This window comes from Buteo buteo, chromosome 8 (genome assembly GCF_964188355.1).
Source record: "Buteo buteo chromosome 8, bButBut1.hap1.1, whole genome shotgun sequence".
NCBI lineage: Eukaryota > Metazoa > Chordata > Aves > Accipitriformes > Accipitridae > Buteo > Buteo buteo.
In genome coordinates, this window is record NC_134178.1 from 44550253 (window position 1) to 44576176 (window position 25924).

General features: G+C 39.6%; 1 protein-coding gene across 1 annotated transcript in view; it reads left to right on the forward strand.

Moving 5' to 3' along the window:
- The window catches only part of GTF2E1 (general transcription factor IIE subunit 1), a 54726-nt gene that overhangs the window by 5858 nt on the left and 22944 nt on the right, over positions 1-25924 (forward strand). Inside the window, exon 2 of the mRNA XM_075034400.1 lies at positions 3010-3487. Within this exon, the coding sequence (XP_074890501.1) occupies positions 3040-3487 (448 nt within the window). The 5' untranslated portion in view covers positions 3010-3039. The remainder of the gene's footprint in view (positions 1-3009; positions 3488-25924) is intronic.

Below are 25924 nucleotides of genomic sequence, written 5' to 3' on the forward strand. Positions count from 1 at the left end.
TGAGGTATCCAGAGTGAGATGTGCTTATTTAAAAACACTTTTCTCCTTTTTTTTGTTGCAACTGATGTTCTGAAGGTCACTGTGCCCACTGCAAGTTGTGTTGCCAAGTTTTTTTTTTTTCAAGGAATTTTTAGGGGACATTGAATTGTTGAGGAGAGAAGTTTTGTTTGTTGATTTGTTCTTGAGATCAGCACCTAAAAACCTTTCAATTTTTTAAAGATTTTACTTTTTAAATCTCTTCTGGGCTGCCAGGTTTTATTTAAAATTGACCTTTACATTAATGTTATACTGTGCTTAAACTCTGAATAAGCGTTAATCAATTTGAATATGTAAAGGTTTCTGGCCAGCTTCTGCACTGACATTGTTTTATAGTATCAGTATGTTGCTGACAGATTCAGTCAAAAGCAAGATTTATCTTTAAGTGACTGAAAGACTGTAAAAATACCAACGAACAAAATTGATTTTCAGGGACAATGTCCTGTGATGGTATTAAGATTGGATTTGACTTAGAGATTCAAAAATACTGCATGGCTAACTCATGATGGGGCATCCTTTAATGCTTTTACCTTTAATGCAAAGCTCTATAAAACTGTCCTTTGTGTGAGAATAAGTCATTATGTATCTGGCATGCAAAAGAAGGCTAACTGACTCTAGAAGTACTTGTTTCACGGCTAATTCATGCTGTGATAAACATATTTTAATTTAATTTCCTTGAAGGGAAGCTGGAGCTGGACATTCAAGCATTGTTTTGTGAGCTATTCTTAGCGTGCACACCAGCAGTCAACAGATGTTGTTCATTTCAATTTCAGCACTGTGAATACCATTTGGCCCTAAGTTAGAGAAAAAGAAAAGCTCAGGCAGGGAAGTGTTTTAAAAGAAAAGAATGAAAGTGGGTTTTTTTTCCTTACCTAAAAGGCAGAAAAGACAGGACAATCTTAATTTACTTACTGTTAAGCTACAGAATCTACAGCCTAATTGCTTTGCAGTTGCACTGGCCATAACCCTTAAGGGGAGTGTACCTACTCGGTTGCAGAAGAGTAGGGGTTGGAGAGAAGTAAAGCTTCAATGGGTAATGTTGCTTGAAGTTCTTTGAGAGGGTAGTGTTGCTAATACCAAAAAAAAAAAAAAAATCCAAGCAGGCTACTGTGATAAATGATCACAGATTTTTGAGTAGTCTTAGCTGATTGAAGTGAGTCGTCAGCTGCTTGATTACATGTAGAGCTTGGTGATATCAGGGGGATGTCTTAGTGTAGGGAGTATAGAAAAGTTCTGTAATGGTGTTTGTCAAAAAGGATATTACAGGTTTTATTATAGCAATGAAGAAAATAGGATACCCATCCAGATCCTTTCTTCTGTTGTCACTCTCCTCTTTCCTTTATTTGATACTTGAATGCTGGGAAGGTATGTATACAGTGTGTGAAACATCTAATGGAAATGAAAATTGAGATTGGCAGAGTTTTACTATTTATGGTATTAGTTCACAGATAAAAATTGCTTAGCAATGACGAACAAACAGAACTTAAGGTGTGGGGTTTTTCTTCACTTGAAGGAACCTTTTTTTTAAGAAATGGTTATTCATATCCTAAACCAGCATCAAAGTCTCATGTTGAAAAAGACTATTCAAAGTTGTATTTGAAGTTAACTGGAAGTACAACCCCCTGAATGAGTATTTCAAAAACACCTATAATAATGCTTCATGCTTATTTTGAACCTTTCATACATGGAAATCCAAGTGCATTAGGAGTGGAGGGGAATTTTGTTACAGCCTACAGATGTGTAGACTTGAAAGAGTGGAGGGAAGATGCGCAAAACCACCCCGTGAAATGATAGTAAACCTATACTCTGTGCTGTATGGAGTTGTTTCCCTTTTTCTCTCCACTAGACAAAACTGGCTGCTTCAGAAGGGTCACTGCTGTTAGTTGTCTGATGAGTTTTGATTTTTGGCTATGTCTGTGGTGGGGGTGGCAATATGAGAAATTCCTTGCATGGTATGATCCTATATATCATCCCGTGTATGTCACAGAAGCATGTAATTTTAATGACCATTTGTGCCATTTGAAGTTAAGATAAAGAAAAACGAAGTGAAAGTACAGTATTTCTTAAGAAATTATTGTCTTGTCACAGACAGCACGGTAAGTTGTGATAAGTAGCTCAAAACATACTTCGTGGAATACTTATTTCTTTTCAAACACATTGTCTCTTCATGTTCACTTAGTCTTGTGTTTTACTTTATTTATTGTGCTGTATTATCGAGGGGCTTCTAAGGCCTGAATGTGAGACACTTTAAATGAAGGATCAGTCCTTTGGAAGGACCTATTTGCTCATCCAAGATCAAGACTGAAGTAGTCTGTGATGTAGTTGGTAGTGCTAACAGTTTTCATGTTGCAGATGGTTGCCTAGAGTCTATTTATGAGAAAGTAAGGAAAAAGTCTATCTGTTCTCATTGTGCAGCTGGGAGCTTTTGCTTGAATGCATACCAGTCTGTACTAGCAAGCTGTCCTCATAATATCTCTGCCCAGGGATGTCTGAGGAGTAGAAGCAGGCAGGGCTACTTATAATGTGATCAGATGACATCAACTGAGGCCATAAGACTTCTTCACTCTCTTGGGCTGTCTTAGGACCTTTCTTGCTGTAGCCTTTTTCTGCTTCTCCCAAGCTACAATTCTCAGTTGATCATGAAGCTGTCTCCTGGAGCTCAGCTTCAAGACAGCTTGCTTATACCAGCTCTCTTGGCTGTGAGTGAGTAGAAATGAAATCTGACGTATGTTATGGTACCAATTTCTTTGTGATTTTTTTTTTAAGTTTTCTGTTGTTTTGTTATGAATGAGAGGTACCATTTCCTAATTCTACTTCTGTAACATTGGCATTATTAACACCCCAAGGAGACGGTAGAGAGCTTGGGAAAGAGAAATGGAAAATACACCATCATTTTCTTAGCTCTAAGTGAGATAAAACTTCTGAAGTCAGAAGACTAGCTAAGAATCCTTCTGCCTTTTTTTTTCATTGCAGTATACATGAAGCTTCAGATCTGAACCTGCTATGACTGACCCAGACGTCCTCACTGAGGTCCCAGCTGCTCTCAAACGCCTTGCCAAATATGTGGTACGTGGCTTTTATGGCATTGAACATGCTTTGGCTCTGGACATTCTCATCAGGAACCCCTGTGTGAAGGAAGAGGACATGTTAGAGCTCCTTAAGTTTGATAGGAAGCAGTTGCGGGCTGTCCTCAACACCCTCAAGGGTGACAAGTTTATCAAATGCAGGATGAGGGTAGAGACGGCTCCAGATGGCAAAACCACCCGTCACAACTACTACTTCATCAACTACCGCCTTCTGGTTAATGTGGTGAAGTACAAGCTGGACCACATGAGGAGGAGGATTGAGACAGATGAAAGAGACTCCACCAATCGCGCCTCTTTTAAATGCCCCATTTGCTTCAGCACTTTCACAGACTTGGAGGCCAACCAGCTGTTTGACCCCAGGACAGGTAAGAGTACAGGTAACAGAATGCTGTTGCCCTCTTCTTCATCATATAAGTGCTGGACTTTAAGGAAACATCTTGGGCTAATTCTTTTGAGCCTGGCCAGAGATATCGGGCACTCTGTTTCTGCAGGTGGTAAATACTTGAATAAAATACAAAAGTACTGTAAATCCTTGCTGTGACCGAACAGTCATATCTTGCTGCCCCACTGGTAGTTGTTTTGGTAGTGGATGCAGTAGTTCTTACGCAGTCAGTACAGACAAATAGCAATGTTCGTAAAATGTTTGTACAAATGTTTTGAGTGACAAGCAATAGAGAAATTGAGGTCTTATCACAATCAGATTAAAGGGTGAGTAAGACAGTCTGTCCTTTTTGGAAGCTGGTGGCTTTTCAGTATAACCTGGTCTTGCCTGTATATTTTATGACTTACTGGTAGTTTGCGGAGAGGGCATATATATAGTTGACTTTGGTATATAAAAAATCTGTAATGTAGAGATGGTCATGCAAGGAGTGAGTTGTTACTGTTTAATTTTCTCCTAGCCAGTTCATTACACTGCACAGCCTTGCTTCCCCAGTGTAAAGCAGTATCATGAAAGTTAAAAAAAATTAATTACAGACTTTATGTGGTTGGGAGTAAACAAGATTCTTATTCAAGTGTGTGTCTCGGTTTCAGTGGAGGTGCATATCTCTCATGCATATGAAATAAGAATCTTTTCTGGGTGTCATTGTCTACAGGGGCAGTCCAAATACTTTGTGTCTTCTGTGCCAGGGAAGAAAGGGAAAAACACCTGCCCCGATAAGATCCTATTTTGCTAGTGTAAACTAGGATTATTTTGGGGGGAAGGCAGGGAGTAGGGTTTGGGTGTTTGGCTTCCACCTTCTAAATTAGTTTCTTTACTTTTTAATTCTTTCCTTTGAAATATTTGTCCTGATCTTGCTTTTTCCAGAAAAATAAAAGACCAAAAGTCAGGAGAGCTCTCAGAAACATTGGATTGTGGTGCTTTGTGTCAGTTATCATAGTGAGAAACTGTAAAAACTCATTGTTTAGTGGTCTTGAAGCTTTTAATCTAGGGTTACATCAGATGTCTAATCTGCTTTGGAGAAGGGCAAACACCCAACAAACGTTCAGCCTGTCATTTTCCCTCTTTCCTACCTCCAAAGATCAAGAGCTGTGAAGCTCCTTTTACATGAACAACTGTGAAAATAATATTTAGTACTAGAGAAGCAGAATCCACTAAGTCAAATAACGATTGTTGCTGTAATTCAGTGCAGCTCTCCGAGTAGAAGTTTTTCCCTCCCGGAGCACCAAAACCAGCAGTGCCAGCACAGATTTTCTGTGCTCACCACCGAGTACAGAAACTGCACATGCTCTCCACAGTAATGGTCATCTGTGGCAGCTACAGTTGTGGGTGTTGGGCTGAAGGGCAATAGCACTTTTGCAGTTTGCTTCATTAAGCAGAGAGCAGCGAACCTGTGCAGAGAACAAACATAGTTGGGAGTGCGAGACAGTCATCCCAAGGGGACCTGTAACACTTTGCAGGTGAATCCTCCCAGCCTGTGTGGGCAGCGAGTTCCAAGAGCAAAGAACTGGCTGTCGAGGAGATGCAGAAGACGACAATGCTGGGATTCAGCTTTGACAGCAAGGCCTGTGCTCCAGGAACTGATGAGGTCAACCGAGGGTTTTTCTGCAGTACAGGCGCTGGCTGCCTTCACAGTGCAAAATCATTCACTGGCACACAGAGTGTTTTGCAGTTTTGCTGATGGAAAGAAAGGTTGAGTGCTGTTTTCTCAGCCATCCCCAGCAGTTGGTTTCTGTCAGTGCTAATGCAAATAACAAGACAGCCAGTTTACCTTAACTTACTTTCAATAAGAACATACCTGTTTAGAATTTATGTATATTCTGTTTCTTCTTATATAACTTTTAAGTCAATGATAGCTTCGTCTAGGTAGTGTGTGATAATACTGTTGTTTCTCAAGAGCTCTTACATGAAAACCAGTTTGGATATGGCTCTCCAGTTACTGTTTAAGAAGGGCTCATACTGTCTCCAAACCATGAGATAGCTGCTTGTTTCCATTCCAGGAAAATAAGTGGGCAATTTTGTTTGTTTTTTTTCAGTGAGAATGGCTGCTTTATATTGCAGTGGATTGTGTTGTCTGCGTATGTTTCCTGCTCCTTTGGAATTCCGTATTAGAAAAGAACTGAGACACCTTTGGGTCTCTCACAGAAGGGAGCTTATGAAGACAAGGCATGTAGAGGAACAAGGTTTACTAGATAGTGAATAGCCATCCTTTTCCAAGCATGTCTTTAAGCCTATATCAGGGCTATACATAAACCTCTGCCATGCATTGAAACTCATGACAGTACAACTGAAGAGTAGCTGAAAACCACATGAATTTCAGTCACGGTTTACCTGAGTTACTCCTGTACTGCAACCATGTTGATAACATTTTCTGAATTAAAAGGCCTGTGGGGCCAAAGTTTGTTAGTCCATGGAGCAAGCAGAGCATGGAAGGCATTCTCTGCGCTAGACTAGAGCAAGCTGCGACCTGTCATTAGAAGACAACCTGTTTCACTATCTGCTTCTTGTCTTTTTGTCCTTGTCAGTCAGAGCTGGGTATGATTTAAATGTCTTATGTTTACTTCTGCTTCACTTTCCTCTTCCCTAGTTAAAACTCAAATGCAAACTCTGAGCAATTGTTGTAGAATGAAAGTAGGGCTTTTTCAGCTCTGTGCTCTACTCCATTTGTGAATAATTTTGAAATAAACTGAGGTGGTTATTTTTCATCCAAAGATGTGATTATTGATGTTTTTGGAAGGTGGAAATGTGTCTGCTGAAAGAAAATAAGTGATAGTAACAAGGATATGTTTTCAGGGCACATAGGTATAGATGTGCTTTGGTTGCTGTTCATCAAATTTATTTGGAAAAATATTTTTGAACAGAGTAGCAAGTTTGTCACTAAGGTAATTTTAAATGTAGATTTAAAATGGTATAAGTGTTACTTTGAGAGTGTGATAGCTCTGTTTTTAAAAGTATTGTATGATTTTTCTCCATACCTTTTTCTGCCATTAAACATCTCAACCCAAAAAAGCTCCAAAAACTTACTATGCTGTCAAAGGTTGAACAAAGGTTGTCTGGTACTCATAGGAAGTTCAAGGACAGGAATTGTGCAATGTTAAACAAACTGTCAGGTGGTGAAGGTCAAGGTGACAAAAAAACCCTAGGGTTTTGCTGCTGCTTCAACTCGTAAAGTGATCTTTTGAAAAGTGAGAAGAAAAGAAACATGTTGTGTTGGTGGAGTCACTTGGTTGACCAGTGAGTGCCTGCCAGCTCTAACCACGGTGTGCCCAGGTCATGAGTTTTAGTCCCCTATGCTCTAAACGAAGAGCTTGAACAGATCTTCAGATATTACATTTTCTCCTCAGTGGCAGTTTTTATTGTTGCCTCCAAAGAAGCAGTATCAGTAACTTCTGCTTTTAGAGGCAAACAGCCTGGACACTGGTTTTTTTTTTTTATTTTGCTAAAGTTTGCTGTGAAAATTTTTAGCAAACTGAAGAAGAACTTTTTGATTCAAGAGGTCTCAGATTTGCAGTTTGCCTATTGACCTGGCAGTGCCTTTGACGGGAATTGGTGAAGGCTGGGTTGTTACGCTGAGCAGACAGTGCTTACCCACTTTTGTGAGTGTTTCGAGATCTACAGAAAGAAAAACAGTAATGCAATATGAATGAAAGGTGTTACTTCTAGCCTTGTGTTTCAGATGGGATGACTGAGAAAGGAAGAAGATTGTAGTTTTCCTAGAAGATCCTAATATAAGCACTTGAAATATAGATCATTGCCTTTCACTTGTGCCATTGTCTGCTGTCTACCTGTGCTCTGATTTTTCATCACTTTCTGTTCTGCATGTGAGCAATTGCATGCAGCTGCCGTTGTGATGAAGCCTCATGTAGGTGGAAAGCTGCAGCCATTCCCGTAAACAAGGTAAGGACTATGTCTTGAGGCAGGGATGTACAAGAAAGTTCAACTGAATAGCAGTAAGAAAAGCCAGCTCTTAAATGCATACAGTGAATAACACTGCTGAAATCCATCTATTCCCAGACCTGGGCTGACAGTGAACACTGACAAACGGGTTTTCAAGTGTTTCACCTAGAGATAGAACGTTACTTCATCAGGCTCTTACACGGGCCTGTGGGAAGAATTTTCTTCTCTGTGCTTTTCAGTGTAGAAACTACAGAAATTTGGTTTCTGTAGGCCAATTCCTGATATTGCAGAGCAGCCAAAACAACTCGATACCATCTTGTGGATTGGATTTAAAAAAAAAAAAAAATTCTTGGAGAATTAAATATGCACAAGTCGGTTCTGCAGAGTTTGGGGGGAAGGAGAGGAGGAGCTGCATTGTCTCACCCAGTAGAGGGAGCTGTCTTCTTTTCTCTATACATACAGGTTTGGGTTGATTAATTTATTGAATGTCACAAAACTGGAAATTATGTTCATGGATATGTGTTCTGTAGCGTGATTAATTGGATCTGGCTGGGGAAGGTCTCTCTGATGTATCCTGTTCTCATACCCTAATCATATTTGTAAATCTAGTGTAGCGTTGGAGTTGACTGTCAAATTCAAGGTCAATTTGAAAGGAAGTATGTGACTAGAAACTGCAAAAGGGAGAGTGGAGTTGAAGTGAAGGAGTGACAGAAATGAGATCCCGCAGTGCATCACACTATTATTCAGCCCTGGATTTCCTTAGGTATTCTAAATGTCGAACCGTATCAGGATACTTAACAGCATAGCAGGTGAATTTGACGTTAGAAGGAAAATATAAGGCTAGATGAAGTAGTTTTTCCTCTGTTCTCTTCTACCTTTGCAATATAATTTTTATCCAGTCTTGTGTTTCTTTCCCTTCTGTTACTGTGAAGAAAAATCTTGATGTTAACAGTAAACTGTAATTACAGTTGGTCTCTCTCTTATGTACATCTACACATTGTCCTCACCGTAACATTCAGTTAGATAAGACAAGAATAATAGTGGAAGGAAAAGGATGAAAGATAAGTGGGTAACGTGAATCAGGAAGATGATGCTGTTGGGATGTTCTTAATTGCTGTTGTAATCACTGGAGTCTTTTGTTGTTATTGGAAATCATAGCAGCTAATTACTTGTCTACTCTTTGCCCTCCCACAGTTTGCTCTTGGTTTGATGAATGATTTTGGATATAGCTATCTTACTGTTCCTGAAGATGCACTGTAATAGTAACATACTGTGTACCTGGATCCCTTTCTTATTTTGTGTGCTGATATGAAATTTAATTTGGGAAGAACAGATTGAAGGTGGCAATATCAGTTTTATAGAAGGGAAGACAACACCTTGAATTTCATTTTAACTCGTTTTAACTGTCAGCCTCTCATGTCATTTTTGTACTTCATAACAGAATTGCACATAATATGTTCAGAGACTGGTTTTCTGTACTTGTCACAAGGCACCTTATATCACATTCAGGCAGCCTGTATGCAGCTGAGCGTTTGTATGGTTTGGGCCCTGTTACTGAGATCAGAAATGTGACTAGTCTTTGATTTTTGCTTTGGTCTTATGTGTTGACTTGTAGAGCTACTGCCTTTTCTTCTGAGTGCTCAGCTTTTCACTTCATCCTCAGTGAGCTATTCGGAACACATCTGTCTTCTTCTCTTCTTGTTTTGAATTTCCACTTCCTCAGGCAAGTTCTACACTAGCTTCAAAATCTTCCTTATCTGATTCAAATTACTTTTGAGCCTGTCCTGTCTATTTTGTTAATTTTTTCTTATGCTTCCCCTTCTCCCTGTTTTTTGCCTGTTCTTGTGGAGCTCTTGTGTCCATTTCTGGTACATCTCTTTTTGTGTTCTGTCCCTTCCAGCCATTAGGGGGAAAAAAAAACCACTTAAAGCTATTTATTCTACATATTCACACTATGTAGTCAATCCTGTTTGATCTTTATGGTGTTGATTCTTGTCCTTTGAGTTCAATGATTTTCAGAACAAGCATTCTGGATAGCTTTGTCTACCATGTACTGCCATGCACGTGCTATATGATATTACCACTACAACAATTTGCAGCTTTTTACCAGCCAAAATCAGGACTTTAAAAGTCTTTTTGTAAATTGGCATACCAGAAACTTCCCTTGAAAAAGGAAGGATTCAGAGCAATTCTGTTTTGAACAACTTCAAATTCTGTGAAGTTGTTTTTGTTTTTTTTAATTGTTGTTAGCTTTCCAAGTGTATGTAAACCCATCAGTGTGATTTTTCTTGACTTTACAGGCGCATTTTGTTCATTTTGTTTGTCTGTGCTGCCACTGAGAGCTTTTGGCAAACACCAACAGAAGGAAACTGCCCATGCTCTGCTTAGTTTCTCTGTTTCTATTCAAATTTCTGGCAAAAGCTCCAAGAGTGTATCTGTCAGCTTTACTCTGCTTCAGCTTGATAAGGCCTGGAGCCACAGGGAAGAGAAAATTGAGAAAAACATATCAGAGTTAATGCATGTTTTTCTAAAAGTAAGAATACTCTTTAGAATGACTTGAAAGGGATGTGTAGGTTTCATCTCTAACTTGAACTCTTTCCCTGCGGGTTGGACACCCTGTCTGGAAGATAACTATCTAGTCTAACCACAGATCTCTCAGCTTGGTGGAGAAGCAGGTGAAGGTAGTGTTAGCCTGTGCTATGCAGAACATCAGACTGGAGGATTCAGAAAAGCTGTTGCCTGTAGAGTGCTGGCTGGTCACTTCCCTGTTTTCCACATTGACCTCTGGCTGGTGTGCTGTGTCTCTTAGATTAAAAACAGTATCTGATAAACACATGCCCTGACTTACAGTATTGATACCAATTTTTTTTTGTCTGCAAAGGACATTTTATTATTAGAAGTGCAAGAAATAATTGCCCTTCAAGTAAAGGTTATCACTTTTCACTTTTCTCTTGGCTTTGCAAATTGAAATAGATAACAGCAAGATCTCTCTAAAATCTGTGAATATTGCTAAGCCATTTGCAGTGATGAAAGCTGGACTGTAGCATTCCTATCTTTTACTCTGGTAACTTGCTGTTCTTTTGAAATTGCATCCTTGGTAATACCATCTGCAAAGCGTGTCATCCTTTTAGGTATGGGTATCTGTAAGTTGGATCAGGAGCTCACTGAGAATCCTGTTACTTGTGTTGCAGTCTCTCTGCTGTTGGATACAATTTGAGGATATAGTATGTTGGCTCAGTAGGTATTTTAGCGTAGTCTTCTTGGTTGAAGTTTAAAAAAAAAAAAAAGTTCTTTAATTCCTAATGAGCTTCCTTTGGATATTCCCTCTGTCCAGTTGCGTCTTTCTCTGCTTACTGTCTGGATCAATTTATCCACAGTAGGACAGAGGGAAGAACTCTGTCAGCTCAGAGCTGCTGAGGTCAGAGCTGTTGAGGTCATGCATATGAGCTGGAGCAGAAATAGCTCTTACTGAGGAGAGGAAAGGATTCCTCTCTTCTTTTACAATTTTATATTGAATATGTATTAAATCATCCGGCGCTTCTGAACGATCAATAATTTGATGTGTGTCTCATGCAGTCCACTTTTTGAATGTTTAATTTACCTTTTCAAGAGAAATGTCTTTGAATGTTCAAAAATTCTGTTACAGTATTTTTAATTTAGTTGGGCTAAAAATGGTCTGCACGCCGAGATGAATGAGCAACTCAGTGTTCCTCTAGGTAATACAAAGTGGTTATGAAGGTGCTTCTTTTTTTTTTTTTTTTTTCTTCTATTTAAGACATTAAATGTTAAATTGCTCCCCTTCTGTAATTGCAAACCCAGGTCAACAGGAAGCGGAAACCATGGCATGAAATGTAGACTAATGTTGTGAAATGCAGAAGCAAATTCAGTTGATATCTTTTGAATTTTCTGGAGTTTGCTACCTAAACTATGCCCAAGAAATAAATACATATAGGCAATTCCACCTATACATTGCAAGCTGTGATCAAGTTGCTATTTCACAACTGAGTTACAGCACTGCTATGCCTGTAGAGCACCTTGCATGCCTTATTCTTCACTGGTAACGTGATGTGGATCCCTGGCAGAGCTTATTAGCTTGTATCCCATACAGTGCTCTGGAGAAACATATTTTGAACTGCTGACTGGGCTCCTGGACTGTCTTTGTATAGCTGCACTGGGTCCTTGGCCAGAAAAAGCTAGTGTCTTTTTGTTTTTCAAATTGAGATCAGAGTAATACACATTCCCAGTCTGGTAAAGTGCTTTTAGGTTGGTGTGGGTGGTTGGTTTTGGGGGTGGGGTGTGCATTTTTGTTTTGGTATTTTTTGGTGGGTTGGTTTTGGGTTGTATGGGGTTTTGATTTGTTTTGTTTTATAATTTGGGGTTTTGGGGGTTTTTTTTGCATTTAGCTTTTCACACTTTAGAGATGTGAATGCATTGTCATGTGTTGAAAAGGTCAAAGTTGGTCCCTGTTGCCACTTAATTCTGTACTCAAGAGGTGTACATTTGAACCTTGATCTGTGAGTTTGGACAAATATCCTTTCCACTAATCTGTTACATTGTCTGAAAAATTAACAACTTCCCCTCTGGCAACATTCAAGCTGTTCTTTCTGTTATCATGTCAGTTCAGACTGGTTTCCCAGCTTACCAAGAAATATCAATTGTATGAATGAGTGAAAAACATGGGGTTTCTGTAGTGAGCTGATCAATTGTGCTGCAGGGGTCCAATGAGGATGGTTTCTGCTAGCCAGTTTTCACAATAGCTGAGTATTGTGAGGATGAAGTGGCTTGCAGGAGCATGCCAAGTGAAACTGCAGCAGGTGCCCTAATGGAAATGCTTGAGAGCTGGCAGTAATGCCATCCCCCTACATGCCAAACATACACTTTTTGCAGTTGCCATCCACACATGCCCAGCCAGCGCACAAAATCTGCTTTCGTTCATTTACAAGAATAAGAACTATTTGTGTCCCTGCTAGATTCAGTCTGGTTCTTAAACATGGTAGATGGGTTTGAGATTACCAACAGTAATCTCAAATCCAGAGCAATATTCAAGTTCATTTTAATAGAAAGTTGTTGGTTCCTTCTATCTTGTGTGACATTTTGGGGCAAGAAATTTGACAGCTGGTTTTCCAAAAGAGTGGCCGACTGCTGTGAAGCTGCGTGCACATCAGTGTTGTAAACAAAGGTTATGTCAGTAATGTAGTTGGAGAAATGTAGGCACAGCATTTGGGTGGATTTGGGCCAAGAGGTTTGAGTGGATTACAAAGTTAGGAAGCAAAGCAAATGTTCTTTGCTTCCGTTAGCATTCTGTTGAGCTACAAGAGAGCTTGATCTTCCACAATGTCTGAAGCTATTGCACATTTCAAAAAGGTGAGGTGTGCGAATTGGGATATTGTGTCAGAAATACTCTTTCTGAACCTGGACACACAGCCTACGAGGTAGCCAACTCATGGGATCTATACTTTGGTGGTTCTATTTAAACGTCATCTGATACACATGCTTGTGGCAAAGCAACTCTTGAAAGAAGACAGCAGGAGGAACACCAATTCAAATTCTTCTAAAGAGTCCTTCCTTGCCCACAGACTGTATATTGGTTGTCATTGCTTGCTTTAATCAGAAGTGCAGACAGCCTGGTGTATATCTAAAACTTGCACAACTGAAATGGAGAACCCACAGTAATATGCCAGTGTTGAACAGATTTGTATTTAAAATATTTGAAGGGACAAAAATGTTCCACAGGCAATAGTGCTCATTCTGTTTCTTGCTAACCATGGTTTCTGATGAATAGGTGCAACTGGGAATGCATGTAGGTGATATATTCATTGCTTGCTTTTTCTTTTTTTTCTTGAGTCCCATTACAAAATAAAGCCAAAAATAAGGTAAGATTTGTATTGTTAAGCATGCTGCTAATCAGTTATCAGCTATGAACATTAAAATTTCTGTCTGAATTTCGTGACAGCTTGATGTTAGAGTCTGTAAGTTCTTACAGATACTAATGTATCATTGTCAAATAGTGTAAAATTCTTAATTTCTGCTCCTAAAATAGAGGAAAAAAACCCTCTGAACTCCACTACCATCACTATAGAGTTGCTCATAAATATGTATTTTCACTGTATTTTCCAGTCTTGCTTTAACCCTTCTAGTGATTCAGTATAGCCCTTATCACTGACTTCAGGAGAATATTTTGCAGTGTAGAAGATTTTTTCTGAAGAACTTTGTCCTGTTGCACAAAACTTAATTTTCATTTTTGGAAGTAATTATCTTTCTGTATTGTCCCCCACAACTGTGGGCTGAAATTGAACCAAAAGAACAAAACTATGCTAAGAGTCTTCATATTGGCACTTCCTTGCTCCCTGGGAGGCTCAGGTTCAGTATCTTCTTTTTTCCTGTCATGTATTAGATTATTGGTCTGTGTGCTTCTTACTCATTCTAATAGTACTCCTCCTTTTTAATTAAAATGCTATTCCCCTGCCCATGGTCTCCAAAAAGGGGCAGAGGAAGAATTTTTCTGTTAATAACACAAAAAGAAGCATTTGGGCTGAATGTTTATACTGTTAAGGTCTCAACAGGTAACAGAAATAGTTAATATTTGAAGAAAGAAATTCTATTGAGCCATATTGGCTATGCAGATAAGAGAATTAATGATTTTGCTGCTGGAGGATCAAGCTTTTTTGCCATCTAGAGGTAACAAGCTTTTTTGCCATCTAGAGGTGACAAGCTTTTTTACTTGAAAAATGTGAGATTTGGGGAGGAGGAAAGAGGAAAACGAAAATTTAGAGATTAGGGGATTGCAGAGCAAGACAATATTCATTTTAGAAAATAAATAGAGAGTCCACTGTTCACTGTTCCACCTAACATGTGCTCTTCAGGGAGAGGCAACAATAACAAGAGGCATAAAACCTACTTGGTGAAGATTTGCATTTCAAAAGGATTGGCAAGGCTTTTAATTCCCTCCACCAGGGATGGCAAGGAAAGGCATTTCGTCAGAACACAGCATCCTGTCTTCAATGATTAAAGGAAATCTGGGTTTAGGAAGGAAATAGGCAGCTGCTTTGGCAGAACAGGAGAAAGCTCAATAATACAAAATCGCTCTGATAATGCCAGTCTAAAATTGCATCGTGGAAGAACTTTCCCTATTTGCAGTAAAAAATTTTCTTCCTCCTGGGGTGTTTAATAGTTTTATTCTTACTCTCCTGCTTGTTTGTGGGGACTTCACTGTGGCTCATAAAAGTTGTTTGGTTGTGCTTACAGGTGGAGCAGAGGCAGGCTGTCTTTTCTGGATTACCTTTGCTGTTAGTCTGAAACAGTATGATCGAGTTTACTGAGTTCAGGCTGAGAAAAAGGGTTAAACTACTCTGCTTCTGAAAACAATCTTAGTGACAAGTAAATAAATGCATTTAGCAGTTTTACTGCATGACCTGAGTATATAAACTTTAACGTCTGTGATTATGGGAGTACTTGAATACTGTAGTTTTAAGTTGCAAAGAGAAGATTAGGGACTTCTGAATGTAACTCACTGGAGTTGAGAGGAGAGACCTGCTTTTTAATTTCCATAATAATTGCACTGAGCTGGTGAAACTGATTAAAAAGGGGTTTGCTTGTCTACCCTCAAGCCTAAAAAGAAGCAGATGTAGGATCTTGCAGTGAGTGGAGGACAAGGATGCAACATGACCATAAAAGACAAAGGATTAGGTGATTTGTGATGCTTCACTCAAGCTGAAATGGAGGGGTGGCAGTCTCAGTGGTTCTCCCTGCTTTGTAAACAAGATCCCAGGAATATATAATTATTGTTGAGACCAGACCACATCAATTTGAAAAACAATCAAACCCACCCCCACGGTTTTTTTCATATGAGAAGTCAGTAACAGTTGTAATTAAATTGGCTGGTGTGTATGTGTGTATAAAAATATTGATGTAAAATCTTAAAAATGTCAGAGAAGCTGATGAAGGAAGAGAAAATAATCCTCACCTGCTGTATGTGGTATCAGCTAACACTTTGGGCTGGTTCTGCGCTTGACTTGATCCTTTTTGGGATTTTAAAGTATTTAACTCGAGGAGATCTGCACATGCTCAACACACAGTTGAGCTGCTTATCACCCAAATATTTTTATGTGATAACTGAACATTGGGTGTCCAGACTGGAATGTTTTTGCTGAGGAATGAGTTCCTCAGTCCTACCTGTATTCCTTCCTCTCGGCCAAGGGTCTTGCCACTGGTACATGCTTTGGTGTTTCATCTCAGTCTGCCTGGAGCTGGAAGTTAATGACCCAGAAAAGCAGTAACTTGTAAAGCAGACAGGAACTTGCTGCTTTCAAGCAATGAAGGCTGCTGTGCTCCTCAGCAGTTTAATATTTGCTTCCAAAGTGTAATCCTAATCATAATCTGAATCTGTAGTGTAGTACACATTCAGGAATTGGAGTGTTAAGGATTTGCTGCCTTGTGTGTTGTCAAGACTGCAGTGGTTACAGTCCAGTGCAGGGACAAACAGCTTCAGTTGTGGAGCCGGAGAAGATGTGGCTAAGCCTGAGCTTGACCCATGCCCGCATCAGGATGCAACTTTTGGATCCTCCTAAATGTTCCTTGGGTGACTGTGTCATTTAGATGTCACAGCAGAAACTTGCAGGTTGATGTACTGGACCTGAGCTCCAGAGATCCCCCTTCTACTGCATCCTCATATGGCTTTGACTTACTACTTAGGTTCTCCATCTTAAAAATGGGAAATGTGTAACACCTTTTCTTCACAATTGCTTCATTTGTCTGGTTAGACTGACGGCTTTGGAAGCAGAATACTGCTTACCAGGTATTTTTTGCAGGTCTCCCATTCTGTGCAACTCTGAGCCTCTGTATCCCACATGAGTAGGACTGATGCCTCAGAAATACCAATGAGTCTCTGTTCCAAAATTTCATCTTTATATTTAAGTAGAAGACAAATTATAAACAAGTGTTTACAAATATCTGAGGTTCTTCTGTCTTTCTCTCTTCTCTTGGATTTAAAGAGACTTTGTTATCTTTGATAAAAATGAGTCTTTTATACCTTGCTCCTCCCTTTTCAAAGTATAGGTGATGAGTTATATCACAAATTCAAGTTCACTGGTGCACTGCTGCTCTTCCACCTGGGAAGAAAAGGAGTAAGAGCTTGTTTCTCTTAACCCTTTTTTATTTGAATTTTAATTTATTGGCTCACTTAAATCTGGTAAAATGCAAGTTAAATCTGTGCACAATGCATTTCTAACAGCAAGATGGCAATTTACCTTGGAGTTGTGCCAATTCCGCTTGCTCTGATAGAAGCATTTGTGGTACCAAGCATGAGTGTGTACTTAAGGAGAGGGAAAGCAAAAGCAAGTAAACAGCACGGCGGGCCTTCTATTTGAAACTCCCTGTGAGAGCTGAGAGATTTGCAATTAATGTCCGTATGTTTGTTTATAATCAGTTTTGAAAGGAGCATTAAGACCATGTAAGCTTCTGAATGCTGAGAGACAGGAAATCGGTTTTGGAAATCTGCGTCTGAGAATTCATTGACGTAGGTTTTTTTCTTCTCAGATCACTGCCTGTATCAGAATTTGTGCAACAAAAAAAATCAAATATGCAGTTGCTGATATTTTTTTTTCCTTCTCCTTGAAAGTTATATAAAGTCACTTTTTTAATGTAATGGCAGTGTTTGCTTACAGGTATGCTATACAATTACTCAGTGTCAAAACATTGATTCCTCAACTTGTGATGGCTCTTCATTTAGGAACTGCTGTCAGCTGTGATGCAAAATCCTTTAATATATTTTGTGATATGCTTTTTCTTTTCAGTTTATAGCAGCTAAAGCTTGGAATTGGTATCTTACTCAGAAGTTATCTTGTTTCAGAATATCCCTAGTGGTATAGTCTGAAGCATAGACGCTCTGATCTTGTCTGTGTAGGTCCTTGTAAGTGTGCCAATGTTGCAGTGTATGGACACTGATATGACATACTGTTTTCATGCCTATTCTGCCAAACCAAAGGTGCCTTTATAAGGCTCACAATGGCCTTCTGTAGGCAGTGCAGAAGGTAAAGTGCTGGTATGGGTGAAAAATAGAAAAAGTGTGATGCTTTGGACTGTAGTAAACATCATCTTGTAGACTGCTGACAATTTCTGTAGTTTATAAAGACAGTTTTTCATTCCAATTGTGTCTTCTACCATGGGTTTGCTGCCTTTTCCAATTTTGTTTCATTAGTACATTGCATATGCATATACAATTCTACAATCAAAATCTTTAGTAGAAAGTATGAAATAGAAGTGAACCAGAATAGACCCTTGAATGCCCTCTAGGGCTGACAGTGAACCATGATTTTTTTATAAAAGTGTTGTTCTCCACCAGTTATGCAATCATTTTCTCATTAATTTATCTGGACTATGTTTCGTTAGTTGTCTGATGAGCATACAAAACAAAGTTGAACATCCTCCCTTCCCCCAATCAAAATAGATTGCTTCCTGGTTTTCCCATTATTCTTGAGCTTCTCCAAAACTTAAGATTGGACTTACTTTTCTTTTTTTCTGTAATAACTCATATTCCTGCTCAGTTTACTCCATACAAGTAAATTCTCTTCTGTGCTTTGGCCTCCACCAACATCCAGTTTTCCTTGAGTGGGTTATGAAGTGTAGTCCCTAACAAAATGAGCTGTGAGTCTCAGCCACCCTCCACCCTTCCCCAAATCCTGAATGCCAGTTGCAGGGCTTGCTGCTGTCTTAGTTGTTTTTCTCTGCATTAGCACAAGGTAACTGCTTGTCCTGGTTTTGGCAACTGGTTAAACCACGACGCTGGTGTTCCTTACTGGGCTGCAAGAGAGTAGATAATATCCTTGGGAGTAGGAAGGAGGAGAAAAGGCCATCTGCAGCACTCTCCACAGTGGGGTGCATGCAAAACAATCCATTGGGGTGTATGAAGAAAATATTTTTTGTAACATTAATAAAAAAAACACTTGTAAAGTAGTTTTTAATCTTTATTTCATCCTATATCTATTTTTGTGTATGTTTTATAATGTATATAACATTATTACAGTAGTACATGTAGGTAATTTATAAGTAAATGTCCTTATATTGAGGGTGCATGCTCAAAAGATTTTTTTACTGATTTGGTGTGCAATCAAAAAAGCCTGGAGACAATGATCTGGAGCATCAAATTTCCTTCCAAAAATAACTTCCAGTCCCTTGCTCAATGTCAGGAGCTTTGTCTTGGAATTTTCTTTCTTTTCTTTTTTTTTTTTTTTTTTTTTAATCCAGAGCATTATCATTTTATTGTTTAAGGGTTAAATCAGACTCTGGATTTGTTTATAAATTTGAAAAAGCAGTGGTTTGTGCTCTTTAGAAGACTTGTGTGGATTTTAATGAAGTACCTTGATCTCTTGCTGACCGCTTTTGTCAAAAATCTGCGTGTTTCTTGCTTCTACTGAAATCTTTTGTCTGGCTTTCCTTGACCCTGAAGTAAATCCTTTATAAGTACTGAATACTTTGTTGTGAAATGGAGAGAGATTTCTCTTGCATCTTTTGACATGTATCGAAGTGTTTTTGTGAATCTCTTTGGATGTGCGTGAGGCAGACAATGAACAGATTAAATGGGGATGGCTGTGACTTTTACATGATGAACTAGCTGAAAGGTAGTCCTTGCAGCACACAGAAGAGGATGCCGCTAACTTTGTAGTTCTTCATCTTGGGCCCAAGGAGAATTGAGAGTGTTCTGATGTGGGATTGCAGTGATAACAAGTGATGGCTTTTGTGCCCACTTCCCGTTAAAAGCTCTGCTTTTCTTAGTGCAGCGAGTGATCAGTGCAGGTGCCAGCAGAGCGAGGTTATGTGGTTTGGGGTTTTGCTTTTGTTTTTATTCTCTGTTCGCCTCATTTAGTCATAGCTCTAAGGCAAAACATCCCTTGGTCCCTATGTGTTCAAATGGAACCAGAACAAATTGCTTCATTCCCTAGATTGTTGTGAGTGAGGCAAAATTAATCTGAAAATATTTAGGAAAGTCAGAGGTTTTTGTTAAAAGGAAAGCTGATACAAAAGTGATAGAGAGGATCTTAGATTGTGTAAATAAGGAAAGACACTTGATCTGAGTGGGAAGAGAAATTTTTGATGGAAACTTGCTCTGTAAAAAAGTATATTTAATACAAGAATAGAGAAGTACTTGGAATACTGTTTCTGTTAGATTTTTCAAAAATGTATACATTCCAGGAGGCAAGGCAGAGTAGAGAAGAAAATTTATTGACATCGGACTCTAGAAGTTACTGCAGTGATGGACATGAAGGATCTAAACAGAAAAGTACTGGAGCTTTATGGCTTTGATTGGAAGAAGAGTGAACAACTGATACTCCAACATCAGTAAATTAGCAATGTTAAGATAGATTTGCAACTTTATTTCTTCTGTAGATATATGCATCTGACGCAATATGTAAGCACCCTTTCTTCTCAAAAGAAATGCAATGTATTGTTTTTCTGCAAATGAGTTTACTGCCTTGTTCGCTGTATCCAACAGCGTACACTTGCACTAAATTGTATTTTTGTGTGTAATACTGAAATATGCTGGCAGTTATTGGCAGCAAAGTTAATTTTTTAAAAAGAACTAATAATTGTGTCAGTAATGTCCTTCTCTAATGGCAATAACTGATAGTGTTACAGTGAGGTCTTGCAAAGTTATATTCTATGTAAACATGAGCTGCATGGATATGTATATGATGTGTTCCTAATTGGAAATAACTTGGTGACAAACCTAGGAAGAGACTCTGAGTTCAGACTTCCAAACTCTTATCTTCAGAGAAAACCTGAAAGGCTGGGATGTTGTTATTTTCTTTCTCCAGTCACAGTTTGAAACTGTAAAATCTTTCATCTGCCTGTTCTGGAAAATATCAAATGTAGGCTGGCACTCTTCATTCGTTAATACTGCTAAAATAAAAATAAAATGCAGTTCAGGAAACTGATGCAGCTAACTTCTTTACTCTTCTGAAGACTTTGGAAGGACGCCAAAAATAGCCTCAGCACTGGTTTTGTTTAAAAATGTATTTGCAGAACCTTAGAAAATGTTCCAGTAATACAACTCGATAAATGGGAGAGAGGGAGAGAGAGGTTCCTACCAAGCATGGGCATTGATACTAGACAAGGTATTAATCTTTCCTAACTTCAAGCATTTACAGACCAGACATGGACAGCTGAGGCAGAAGTGGTCTGTAACAAAGCTTCTTTCTCTCTGCTGCCAGTGAAGGGAGGGAGCCCTGCGGACTACTAGCCCCTATGTTCATGTCTGGTTTTAAGTGTCTGAAGTCCAGTGGGAAGAGCTCTCTCTAGCTGTTATGTGCACCATATGAATGCCAGTTTCATCCTGTGACTCTGGAAGATCTATTAGCTGGCACGTGTTAAAATTAAGCTCATATATTGTCTGGTGTATGTTAAACTCCTGTGGTTTTTTTTTTGTTTTTTTTTTTATGGAACAGTCCCATCCAGGAGAGACATTGGACTGTCCTACAAAAATAATAGGATTTAGTTTTCATTAAGAAAACTATTAATTAAAAAAAGTTTTTATTTATAAGAACAAACTCTGTCACTTGATCTTAAAATAGTTTTTATGCTAGTCATTGTTATCCTACTGTGCTTTATTTTGATTTGTTAAAACCACCTATAGCAAATCTTTGGCTTGGGTTCTGGACAGTGTTTTGAGTGTGAAGGTAGCTTTTGGTAACATTCCTCATCTGTAAATTTTTGTATTCATCCCTGAAACTGCTTAAAAGTGCAAAAGATCAAGAATGTTAGTGGTTTGGGTTTTTTGGTGGTGATCTCTTAAATGAATTCAAGCTGGATTAAACTCTCTTCCAGCCCACTTTCAAATCAGCAAGTTCACTCTATTGAGTCTCCCAAAAGGTGAATGTATGCCTTACCGCATACCTTGTAAGTGAGCCTGCTAGGAGCAGTAGAAAAGAATGTGAGGATCAAGAATTTCTCATAGGAATCAACCTGCAATTTTATACTCTTCTTTCAGCCTGCATGTGTTGGAGTTTGGGAAAACAGGACAAGAGCATCATGAGATGCTCAGTGCTGAGTCAGACGTGAAATATTGTGTTAAAGTAAAAAAGACTGCTGTGACTTTCACTTAAACAGGTTAGCAGATGGTCTGTGTAAGTCATGTGTAAGGCGCTGGTACAAGTGTTTGCTGTGGTCCCAGTAAGAAAGGCACTCAGACTCTATGAGATATTGATTAAAATATCATTTATTGGAACTAAAAAGAAGGAAAGGGAGAATGGATAATCTTGCATCCCTTCCGATGCTGGGAATCCCATGTTGTGCAGCATCAGACAGACCTCCGGTTGGGGCACGGCACAATGTGCAGAACCCCATCCATGGAGAGGTTTGCTGGCATGATGGTCTTCAGCGTTCTTACAGAAGTTTTAGAAGAAAATGTTATTAATAATTTCTGCTGTCGAGCAAAAGAAAGTTTGCATGAGAGCATATTGCTTCCCTTCAAGATAAAGATGTGGTGATGTGATTGCCGGAGTGAGAGCTGCCTTAGAGTCCTCTGGTACAATTAATGGGCCAAGTTTATCCTGTAGCCAGGGTATATGTGCAGCACAGGCCTGAAGGCCAAGTGCGAGGCACAGCACAGACCTGCAGCTACTCGGGCGAGCTGTTCGTGGGTTACTGACTCTGTGCAGTAGCCTCCTGGTGAGGATCACTTCACTCCGCAACCGTTCAGATGGGGCAGCCTGCCTTGTTCCTGCAGCAAGGGAAAGGTCTATCTCGCAGCTCTCAAATGACTGCTATGCTTGCAAAAAGGCAGTTGACCTGATCATTTTGCAGTGATTCCTGTACCTTCTAAAAGGGTGAGGTTTTCTGCCTGTATGCCCACTGTTGCATAGAGTTTGCATATTGAACCAGTTCTTTCTGGAAACTCTTTTCATACCCCTGATGGGTTAGTTTCAGTAGGGAGTACAGGGCTCCAGCGGTTGCGTGCAGCTTGGTACCCTTCAATTACTGTGACCCTGGCTTGATGGCTTTCAGCATAAGCATAGTGGGGAAAAGATAGCCTAAATTGGCAATCTGTTGATTAAAGTGTACCAAAGAAAGCCTAAAACAAGAGATAAAGCATTTGTTTGTGAACCAGAATGATGATGCACAGTCAAATTTTCCAAGGAAAGCTGTTGTTAGCAATCTTATTTATTAAACAGCCCGCAGTGGTGGGAGGGAAGTTCTGTTTGAATTTTTCGTACTCATTTGTCAATTTTGTTTGCGGCTTTAAAAATGTTACGTTTGTTTCTGCTTTGAAAAGTAGGTACAAAGTAGGGAAAGAGTATACAATAAAAAATATCTGCATTTCAGAATATGCTGAAGGCTATTTTCAGATACAGTGCAGGGCTAGAAGAGAGAGCCCATCATCCTGTTCTGAAGCAGGATAAATTTAACCTCTGTGGCTAGCATATTCCAGTGCTGCTTATACTCAGTTTTTCTTAATACCCTAACCTAAAGGGTTTTTTTTACCCCAAATTAAAGCTGTGAGTAATCTTTAGTGTGTATGTGTGAAACTGAAGAACAGTTTGTCACTGTTTTCATTACTGTAACATACTAAATATCCAAAATTTGCTGTTCCTTACCACTACCTTCTTGAAACTAAACAAGTCTTTCCAAATTTTCCCTAATGAAACATGTTAAGCTGTGTCATTTTGGTCCTTTGGAATTGTTACAGTTGGTCCCCATCTTCAAGTATGGGATCTGAAGCTGTACCTGGTTTATCAGCAGAGATAGGCATAGTGCAGAATAAAGCAGGATAACATACTATTGTCTGATGTTTTGCACGACATAGTTATTAATATATGTAGCAGCTGGGATTTCTTTTAATTTTTTTTTTGCAGTACAACACTGTTGGTTCCTGGTTTTGTCCTCTGTTATAAACCTGAGTTTTTAGCAGTGTGCTGCACAAACAATTATCCCCTTCTGCCCTCCCGCTCCTTTTTTTTTATTTAAAAAAACAAAACAAAGCAACTCAAATGCAGTATTTTCTACCTGTCTCTACTGAATTTCATAATACTTTTTCAAGCATTTCTCCATTTGGAATTGTACTCCTGTCTCCCAAAGCATTTATAACCCCTTCTGCCCTCTAAACTCTGTGAGTTATCTGCCAGTCACTAGAAAATATTAACTGTCATCAGGGCCTCACTTCATAGGACTGTCCCAGCTGATACTAAATTATTGATACCTACTCACTGAGAATATTTTTCAGTTGTGTGTCCTCCTTATTGTTAATTCACCTTTAGCCTTGCTCCCTGGTTTGCTTATGAGGATGTTTTGTGGGACAGTCCAGCATCAGACTGCGTTGCATCTAATAGCTGTCTTTTAGCACTTACGAGAGGTCACCAGGAAGACAAAGCCAGGATCTTCACAGTGGTGCCTGGTAGGAGGACAAGAGGTGATGGGTATAAATCAAAATGAGAGATTCCAATCTGATAAAAGAGCTTTTCATCATGAGGATGGTCAAGCAAGTGCAGTGGGTTGCCCAGAGAGGTTGTGCAGTTTCCACCCTTAGAAGGTTTTAAGACATGACTGAATAAAGTCATGAGCAGCCAGGTCTGATTGCCCTGGTTTGAGCAGGAGGCTGGACTGGAGACCTGCTAAGGTCCCCTTATGTTTCTACTCTTTTTTACATCCCTCAGAGCTTCTCTTTTTGTCCTCTGTGTTTGTTCTTTTGAGAGTTTGACAATTCGTGTTCATATCCCAGAGGCTGCTTTTAAAAGTTCCTTCTTTTCTGTGGGCCAATCATTAGATCTTGCTGACAGTATTTCAAAGACGTATAGTTCATTTCACCAGCTGTACAAAACTTTGGGCTCCACGTGATTTGTTTCTAAGTCTGTGTTACAGCATGACATCAGTTTCCAAATACAGCATCGTCCACCTGCAGTAGTTTGCTGGTGACAGCGGCAGTTCTCAGCAGTGGCATAGCCACAGAGACGCTGGAATTGTCATCTTCTGGATGGTACTGCTGCGCCTACTGCACCTGAAGGTGAGCATCCAGGCAGCGAGCAGGGCCATGCAGTTACAAAATGAATCTCCTCGCTGCCTTATGACTTTGTCAAGGCTGTGCTCATGTCCTTCCCATGGCTCCCAGCTAGCTTCCCGTGCTGATGTAACATCTCAGTGCTCTTCTTCAAATGAAGTTAATAAATCAAGTCCATGCTACACAAGGGATGTCATAGGTTGAGACTAACTGGCGCAACAGCACAGCTCAGTTGGGGCAGTGTCTGTCTGTGAATGTTGTATAGTTTTAACTTTCAGAGGTGAACCGAAGTGGTCAAAAAAGCTTTTATGTTGAAATATTGCACGGGCCTCAGTAAGTGCAGGAATGCATATTCCCATCAGTAAACGGTCAACATTCGTCACCTCCCCCTACTTCTCCTACCACCTTGAACCATTTAACATCACCAAACCTGCCCGAAGAACTGAAAAACAGCAGGGCACTCCCTGACTGCTGGAGCAGAACAGGCATGCCCCAATGGAGAAGCAGCAATTTTTCTTTCCTTTGATCCTGCATTTATCCATCTGTTTCGTATCCACCGTCATGCTCGCGGCCATGCGACTGGACGTTTCCCCCTCACCCCCTGCCACTGCCTCCAGCACAACGCCTCAGGGGGAAGGGTGCCGTTCCTGCCATGCTCGCCGCAGTGGAGAGAGCGATGACTGGTTAAAAATAAATTTGGGAGCAGATGGCGAGGCAGATTATTGTTCATCCTAGGGCGACGATGATGATGTGCCAGCTAACTGCTGGTTGTCTATCAGAATTAATCAGGAGCTGTTGTGGCACATGATCGGTGCAGCCACTGCTCCCCCTGGGAAAAGGGAAGGAAGAGCAGGGAAGCAGCTCTGTCAAATGAGTTACTGGAGAAGCGCTTGGTTTTGAAGAAATGAGAAGTTTCTGGTGGAGAAAAGACTATATAAAAAGAAAAACAGGAATGTTTATTAGGGGGTTGGATTTTTTTTAATGTATTCACACTCTTTTATATATCTGTAGGTATGCCTACCTCCTAAAAAGCAACTGGGAAAACTTGGTCACTTTCTTCTTGCTTTTGTCTCAGTGGAATTGTAGACCATCAGAAATAAAAACATACAAGATGTTTATAGGACCTTTATGAGCACTATCTAGATGGATAGTATGAAACATTATCTGTGGATGTGCCTGGTTTGGATTTGTGGTCTGTGTCAGAGGAAAGGACTTGACACTTGCTGTGCTCAAAACACTTCACAAACGTTAATTCTCTATACACTCATAAAACAGGCTAGGCGAAAGCTGACTCAACCCATTGAGCTGAAAGGCAGTATCAGAGGTACAGCTCCAGAGTTTTGATGCTTTAGCAGTCTGAAGGGTTGTTTTTCCGTGCTACCTTTTGGTTTGTTGGGTTGGGGTTTTTTTCTGTTTGACTAAAGAGGTTAATGAAACAATGTAAGAATTAGCATGTTTTGTTTGATCTAAGAAATAAAATAG